The sequence below is a fragment of the Gossypium hirsutum genome, chromosome D04, assembly GCF_007990345.1.
Source record: "Gossypium hirsutum isolate 1008001.06 chromosome D04, Gossypium_hirsutum_v2.1, whole genome shotgun sequence".
NCBI classification, from domain to species: domain Eukaryota; kingdom Viridiplantae; phylum Streptophyta; class Magnoliopsida; order Malvales; family Malvaceae; genus Gossypium; species Gossypium hirsutum.
The window spans coordinates 53,954,125-53,963,315 of record NC_053440.1 but is presented as its reverse complement, the minus strand read 5'-3'; the positions used below and the strand labels follow the sequence as shown (position 1 = coordinate 53,963,315).

The window sequence follows — 9,191 nt, the reverse complement described above, 5'->3', positions numbered from 1 at the left end:
TTTAAATAAGAACTGGAATTTGAAAATTTGAAAAGTACAATACTAATATTAACCAAATTAAAATATATAGCCTAAATCTGCAACTTATACATAATATAAATACTAATAGTGAAATTTAATTTTTTTAATTCATGTAACATTCAAAGAAAATCAAACAAAAGTTTATCTGTGCCATAGTCATTTGATATAATGATTATTAGTGCTATAGTCATTTAACATAATTGCTATGCTTAGTGTGCGACTCGTTGGGTTTTTAGGCTTAATTAGGATTTTAAAAGAACTCTCATTAGAATTTTTTTTTAAAAACGAAATAACAAAAAATAAGAGTGAACATTCGATTGAATTGAGTTAAATCAAATTGAGTGAAAAATTTCAAGTTAATCGAGTTGACAAGTCATTCAAATCAATCGACTTGACAAGTCATATTTTATAATCCTAACTCAATTTGAATTTTTTTTCGAATTGAGTTGAGTGAAATGAAATTCAAGTCGAGTCAAATTGAGTGAAATTATTCGAATTACATTAAAAAAATTAAACATGTCAAATTAAAATCTTATTATAGTATAACCAATTCCATATTAGAGCTCATAAATTTGAAACAATATGTCGAAACCATTTTTATTTTGAAAAACGGGGTCAACTTGGATTTTGAAAAAAAAATGAAAATGGGAGTCGGCACCGATCCTTTTTATTTAGGTGTGATCGGGTCACCTCAAAAAGTAGTTATTTTTAATAAGCAATTTGACTTTATTAAAACAACGATTTTGGCCCACGAAATTCAGAAAAATAGATTCGGGAGTCGGTTATGTACGAGGAAGGATTAACACCCTCGTAACGCCCAAAAATTGGTACCTAGTTAATTAATTAATGTCTTAATGTCGAAAATTGAAAACTCTGAAGAGATTTAAAATACGATCTTTGTTTTTTAAAAAAAAACTTATATAAAACAAGTTACTCGATAAGAACCTCTCATTTCGAAAAGAGAAAATGTCACACCCAATGAGTTAGGGCATGATATTTCACTTCCTCAAAAACGAGCTTGTCCAAAAAAAACTCGTGCAATAAAATTTAAAAGGATATTCAATTATTTAAGTCAGATGAAGAAATCGTAGCCCAATACGTTAAGGCACAATTTCTCAAAATTCTAAATATTGAATATTACCTTTATTATTTTTAGAAAAAAATCCTCATCTCAAGAAAACAACGTGTCATATCCAATGCGTTAGGACACAACGTATTGAATTCTCGATAATGAGCTTTTTATTTATGTTTTGATTAAAGAGCATTCTCGATTATTCAGATTCAATGAAAGAGTTGGAACGCAATACGTTAGGGCTCAATCCTTCTTGAAGATTCCAAATACCTAGTATTGCCTTTATTTTTCAAAATTTTCTCTTTATACGAATTTGGGTAAATTTTATATAATGGAGTAACAATTGTGATAATGTAAATATAAATAGCATGATCAAGAACAACAACAACAACAACAACAACAACAACAACAACAACAACAATAATAATAATAATAATAATAATAATAATAAGATAAATAAAAAACAAATCAATCATGTATACACAATATCAAGTAAATAAACAAATAAAACCGAAACATTTAAGGAATATAATAATGATAATATTGGTCATGTGAATAAATAAATAAATAAACATCAAGTAAAGAAATAATAATAACAAAGAAAATAGATAAAAATTATAAAATATAAAAATATATATATGTACATATAAGAAAAATATATATGTATGTGAATTATAAAAAATAAAAAAAACAAAAAAAACATATATATATAAATATACATATTTTAATATGTAAAAAAAATATAAGTATGTATATAAAATTATGAAACATAGAAAATATATAAAAGTATGTGTATATATATATTTATAAAAATTAAAAAATGTGTACATATAAACGTATGTATGTATGTATGTATGTATGTATACATGCATATATATAACAAAATTTGAAATTTAAAGGCATAAAAAAGTAAATAATAATGATACAAGATTAATGATGCCACATAATAGTATTAATAATGTCGAAATCGTTTTTTTGAAAACAAAAATTTCAGTTGTCGACTTTAAAAACAAAACTGGAGTCGCTACCGATCCTTTATTAAGGTGTGATCGGCCCACCTTAAAAATAATTTTGGTCTGCGAAATTTGAGAAAACAGGTTCGGGAGTCAGTTACGCACGAGGAAGGATTAGCACCTCGTAACGCCCAAAATTGGTACCAAATTGATTTTTTAATGCCTTGGTGTCAAAAATTTGAAAATATTTTAAAATGAAACTTTTTATTTCATGAACGAATTAAAACAATAAGACATTCTTATTTCAAAGAAATAAAACACCACACCCAGTGAGTTAGGGCATAATGTTTTTAAATCTTCAAAATACCCGAATATTGCCTTTTGCTTTTGAAAATTCTTATTTCGAGAAGAAAATGTCATGACCAGTAAGTTAGGACCCAACATTTTGAATTCCCGAGAATAAGCTTTGTACAAGCCCAAATTGTCCGGGCCACTAAAACCAAATAAGCAAGCCCAAAATACATGACCTAAACCCTAGCCCAATAAGCAGCCCAAAGCCTAACAAATTTTTAGCCAAAACGAAAAACCTAATACCAGCCGTATGTCTGCCCAACTCCGCCTCCAGTAGTTCCCAAGCGCCGTACGTCTCGGAATCGACCACCCCACGAGCGTCGTTTGCTCCTCTTTCACCTGCGAATACGGACTCAAAGAGTCCGAAAGGAAAAAAACAAGCAGAATAATTGTATTTTCGTTTTTTTTTTCAACCTATAAAAGGCCTATCAAAACATGTAAATAGGGGAGGGGAAAATACACAAAATAAAATTGAGAAAAAATACTGAGAAATACAAGGATTTTTTTTCAAAGGTGAAATCGGATTCCTTTTTTTTCTTCTCGCGTTTTTCTACTCTGTTTATTTTCATTTTTAAAGGAAAAAAGAAATAATAAAAAGAGGTAAAGGAAGAGACGACTTACCTGCTTCGCCGAACCATCGAATCGGCTCCCCCTCCCTCGTGGTCGGAGGCCGGGACGACAATCGGGCCGTGGCGCGGGGCGAGGGGTGACACTAGGACGCTAGGGATTAAACCCTAGCAGAGCACCAGAGAAGCATTGTTTTTATATATATTTATATATATATATTTTATTCGGTTGTAAATGGTTTTGAAAGAAAAAATTGTTTTAAATAACATTCAAAACGGCGCTGTTTTAGCCAGGTGCGACCCGCGCGGTGACCCGACCCGGAGGGGAGGATCCGCGCGTTCTGGCTAATGGGGAAATTGCGCATTTGGTCCCCCTTTTTGCAACGTGCTTCAATTAAACCAGTTTTATTTTGTTTTAAATTGGGCCGCATATTTGATGTCTGTTTCAATTTAGTCCCTTGCTGCGCAGCGTTTTGGAAGGAGGGGATAATTTCCCTTTTGGTCCTCCACTCTTGCACGCGCATTCAATGTGGTCTTTTTTTACTCTGAATTTACCCATTTTTTCCCTTTTAGTTCAGTTTAACCCTTTTTTTAAAACTGTTTTATTGTTTTCTTTCTAAATTATGTTATACTATTTTATCATGATCTTATTATTATTTTTTTATAACATACATACGTTTTATTATACATATACATTTTTTTCCATTTTATAATTCATACATTTTCTTTATATTATATACATACAGATTTTCACATATATATATTTTCCCATAGTTTATTTATATATTATATTTATATATATTTTGTTCTTTTCTTGTAAATATATACGCATATGCATACGTTTTCATTTTTTTATTTTCTACTTTTATATACTCTATATTTTATATGTATATGCTAATACATTTTTCTTATTTTTTGAAAATGTATACACATCTGCATGTTCTTATACTCTTATTTTATTGTCATTACATATATACATGCATATTTTTAGAACTTATTATAAATTTGTTGTATGTATTTCTTCACTTACCCTTTTTATATGTACACTTATATTTGTATGCTAAGTATGTATCCACTCGTATTTTTGAATTTGCTTGTAGATTGTACTTGTATATACATTTTGTAAATATGTACTCATATGTGTTTTACATTAAAGTTTTTGTATCATATTGTACATCATTTTTTTTAACATACCATTTTTGAAAATATATTTTGGTTTTTACCATTCATCAAAGTTATCTTCTTGACTTAAAGGTTTTTTTTGAATAAAAGCATTATTGGAAGTTTGGGATTTTCGAGGGAAATTGAGCCCTAACGTATTGGGTTCCGATTTTCTTTGTCAATCTTAAATGACCGAGAATATTTTTATTCAAGATGCATAAAAATCATTTTTGGGAACTTAACTTGTTGTGCCCTAACGTATTGGGTGTGGCATGTTACTTTCTCGAAATGAAGATTTTTCGTATAAAATAAAAGTGATATTCAAGTTTGGGGATTATGAGGAATTGTACCCTAACGTATTGGGACTCGATTTCTTTAAATGACTTGAACAATTGATTATCCTTTTGCAAATTTCATCATTCAAGCTTATTTTAAAATCTTTTTTAACTTTTGACACTAAGACATTAAATAGTCAATTCAGTACCGACTTTTGGGCGTTACGAGGGTGCTAACCCTTCATCGTGCGTAACTGACTCCTGAACTTGTTTCAAAATTCGCAGACCAAAACAATTTTTAGGGTGGGCCGGTCACACCTAAATAAAGGATCGGTGGCGACTCCAGTTTTGTTTTTAAAAAAGTCGACAACTAAATTTTTTTTTCAAAGTTTCGACAGCTTGGCGACTCCGCTGGGGACTTTGAGAGTCGAGCCATAAACTGATTATGTTTGTCTTTGTGTCGAAAATCAAAAGTTTTAAAAATTCACAAGTTCCCTTCGCATTCATCGTTTTTTTTCATTTTGATGTTGTCAACTTTGCATTTGCATTTTGCATTTTACCCTTTAAGTGGGAGCGAGAAACTAGTCCTTCGTGAGGTTTTCACCTCTGTGCAGGGTAGTGGACTGCTTCCGGGATACATCCGTACCTATGTCTTCGTGAGATTTTCATCTCCGTGCAGCCATAGAGAAATGTGTCCTCCTGAACCAAACTCGATCCACATGAGCCTATAATGGGTGAGGATCGAGGAATCTGCTGGTTCGGGTACCCTTACTCTAGAAACCAAGCCTCATATAGTGAGCTTTAGGAACTTGACCTAGGTAGAACTATCCCAAAACCCTAGTGGATTCCTGATTAAGTGTTTCTTGCTATTTCATGTTTGTATGTGATTATATTTCTATATGTGATACTGACTTGGGTTTCTTTTATTTTGATTGCATGACATCATTATTGCATAGCATTTCATCCTAAAAGGGCGTTAGTTCATATTCGGTTGCTAAATAGAAAGCTTATCATGGAAAAAGGGTTTCTTGATAAGGTGGAAGATAATGCGGCTGTCCAAACTTGGTCTGAGACAATGCAGCAAGAGAAAGGCGATAGTTTGGCCGAGGGATATGTGTCAGAGTTATGGGACTTCACTCGTGTTAGCGTGACTCAGAATAACTTACAGGAATTAAAAGAAATTTGGGACCGGTGGAATGATGAGATTAAGCAGCTTTTCTACTCTAGCTATGGAGACCTACCTTACTTGCTCGAAGTAAAGGTGGATAAGCACCTGTTCCGTGCCTTAGCCCAATTTTGGAACCCTTCTTATAGCTGTTTCACCTTTGGAAGTGTTGATTTAGTGTCTATAGTGGAGGAATACACGACATTGCTTCATTGTTCAAAAATTCAAGTGGACAAAGCTTATTCAAGAGCTGCTAATGTTCCAACCTTTTTGAAGAAACTGATGAATATTACAGGGATGAGTGAGCAATGGGTCGCAGCACGAATCAAACAAAAGGGAGATAGTAAGTGCATTCCTTGGAGGAACCTGAAAGATTTAATTTTGGCACACCCAGATATGAGGAAGAGGGTTGATGTCTTTTCCTTGGGTATTTACGGTTTAATTATCTTTCCTAAAGCTTTGGGACATATTGATGAAACAGTCACTGACCTTTTTGACCGTCTTGACAATGGGGTTACACCGGTCCCAGCAATTCTGGCAGAAACCTTCAGATCTCTGAATGAATGTCGAAGAGTAGGTGAGGGTAGATTCATTGGATGCACGCACCTCCTTTTAGCATGGTTTCGCAGTCACTTTTGGAAGGTGGATAAGGTTTCCTATCGAGTTTTTTTTGAAAATTATTCGCCCTTGAAGGAAATAGTGGCATTACCGAGGCAGGATGATATCTCGGAGGAAAAATGGATGGCAACTTTTCAGAATCTTCAAGAGGGGATATTGAATGGAGAGCACTTTGGATGCTGTCAGATGAGATCTTATATAGGTGTGGAGATTTTGACTGGGTCCCTTTACTTGGGATTTGGGGGGCTATTGGCTATGCACCGTTATTGGTACTGAGATAGTATAGGTTAAGGCAGTTCGTACCAACAACCCATGGATTAGCTCAGTGTGAATTCTCGTATAAGCGTGATGGTTACAAGAAGAAGATATGAGAAATGACTAATGCTTGGAGGCAGACTCACCGATTGAAGAGGTTGGCAGTAGGTCCATCAATGACGCCTGAATATATCGAGTGGCTTAATAGAAGGATTAATGATAACATACCTGTACCAGGTCAAGGAGACGGACAATTTGTGGAAAAGCATGTACATATGGTCCCTTCTGAGCTAGAAATTATAAAGCAAGATTTTGAAAGAAGAAATTCTGAGCTTGAGAAGAAGATAGAGTAAATGGAAGAGGAGAAGATGAATTTAAGGCTGGACATAGATGTTCAGAAACTGGAAACCGAAGGCCTGAGAAAAGGGAAGCGCAAAGTCGAGGAAGACCTGAACAGCTTGAAGACGGATTATAAGAGATTATGTTTGTCAATGAGAACTGCTAGGTTGGGAAAAACCTCAGAGCAGTGGCGTCAAGAGGTTCAAGAAGAAAAGGCCAAGGCTGATAGGTGGGAAAAGAGATTTCAGGAGGCTCAAAAGCAAAATAAGTCATTTGAGAGGAGTTTGTCAGAAAGCCAGAATGAAAGAGATAAACTAAGGGCTAGAGTGGCCAAACTCGAGAAGATTGTTTATCAATACCGAAATCAAAATTCAGTGGCAGAACTGCAAGCATGTTTAAGTAGGATCGAGCAAATGAAGAAAACTATAGAGGAATTAGAGACAGCATCGCAGAATTATGAAGCCAGGATTGAGCATCTGGAAGCAAACGAAGATCATCAAAGTGAACAGCGTCACTATCTCCAGGGTCAAGTTGCAAGAAGGGATCACATTATGGGAGAAGTTGTGGTTTAGATTCAAGGGGTAGCTGAGCACCGGCAGACTTTGGCAATACAGGCTGATATACTAAGTGTGAAGTACGAATCGGAATCAGATCAGGGGCAGAAGTTGGCATCATTACTTAGGGAGATTAAAGTTCTAAGTATTAGGGCAAGGCCTTATTTATAGCCATTTTATGTAAAGAAATTTTTTCTCTAGTAAAGTTTTCTGAGTGGAATTGAATTATAATTAACGCCTTTTTTGCATTCACCTCATGCATCGCATCATATGCATTAGCATCGCATCATATGCATTAAAGACCTTTATTAAATCCTAATAAGTTAAAATCATTGCTCAGTTAACCTGGAAACCAACCAACCAACCCGACACCGATACGGAACTCGAGCAAAGACAAAAGATATGGATCAGAGATTAGAAAAGCTCGAACAGTACCAGAAGGAGATGCAAGACCGACTTTAGCTACAAATGCAGGAGCGGTTAGACAAGATGAAACAAGAGATGTCTGAGAAGATGCGAGAATCCCAAGAAGATATAGTGGCAAAGTTAACCCAACTGATAACTAAGGGAGGTGATAAAGGAAAAGGCCCCATGGCAAATGTCGATGAGGGAACTGATGATGAAATTTTTTACCCTCCAGGTTTCACTCCTCCACATATGCGAGCCCAAGCTGAGTACCCGCGCAAATCTACTGTCACTATCATGCCTCAGCAGCTTCGGGCTGGTATTTCGAACCTCCAAACTGGGCCGGGTTCTAATCCCGAAAATAATTCTATTAACTCTGCCATTCCTGACTTCGATGAAGTGGTTGAGAAGGAAAGAGTGAAGGAGGAGTTACCGAGACAGTTAGAGGAAAGATGCAAGTGGCTTGAGGAGAAGTTCAAGGCGATGGAGGTCACTGAGAGTTGTCGAGGCATTGACGCAAAAGAGCTGAGTTTAGTGCCAGATTTAGTACTCCCTCATAAGTTTAAGATGCCTGAATTCGAAAAGTACAATGGGACAAGCTGCCCAGATGCTCACATCACCATGTTCTGTAGACGAATGGCGGGATATGTTAACAACGACCAACTCCTGATACACTATTTCCAAGACAGCCTTGTAGGGGCAGCATCCAAATTGTACACTCAGTTGAGTCGTGCCACGATTGGTTCATGGAGGGACCTGGCACAATCGTTCATGAAACAATATAGTCATGTGACAGACATGGCTCCTGATAGAATCACCCTTCAAAACATAGAGAAGAAGCCAAGTGAAAGCTTCAGGCAGTACGCACAGAGATGGAGGGAGGTTGCGGTCTAGGTTCAGCCGCCGCTCTTGGAAAAAGAAATGACCATGTTGTTCATTAACACCCTGAAGGCACCGTTCATTACATATATGTTAGGAAGTGCCACAAAAAGCTTTCCTGACATAGTCATGAATGGTGAGATGATTGAGAACGCCATCAGGAGTGGGAAGATTGATACGGGAGAGAGTAACAGAAGACCAACCTCGAAGAGGAAGGAAAACGAGGTGAACAACGCGGGCATGTACAACAAGGGTTACTCGAAGTCAGTAACAGTGAGTCAGCGAGGAAAGGTGGCTGCTAATCAGCAAAGCTCGTCGAGACAGGAGGTCGGTACAAGGTGAAATACTGAGAGGCCCCAATTCACACCAATTTCTATGTCGTACAGGGAACTATACCGAAATTTATTCGACGCACACGTAGTTTCCCCTTTCTATCTGAAGCCCTTGCAACCCCCGTATCCCAAATGGTACGATGCAAATGCACAGTGCGACTATCATACGGGAATAACAGGGCATTCTATAGAAAACTGTACGGCCTTTAAAAAGTTGGTTGAAAAGCTCATTGGTATGGGTATCG

At 36.0% G+C, this 9,191-nt stretch overlaps 1 protein-coding gene across 1 annotated transcript; it reads left to right on the top strand.

The window, feature by feature from the left end:
* Window positions 1–5,474: 5,474 nt before the first annotated feature.
* LOC121216136 (uncharacterized) lies at window positions 5,475–6,458 on the top strand. The gene has a single exon (XM_041091444.1). It carries the CDS (start codon window positions 5,475–5,477, stop codon window positions 6,456–6,458), a length of 984 nt encoding a protein of 327 aa, XP_040947378.1.
* The last annotated feature ends 2,733 nt before the right edge of the window (window positions 6,459–9,191 follow it).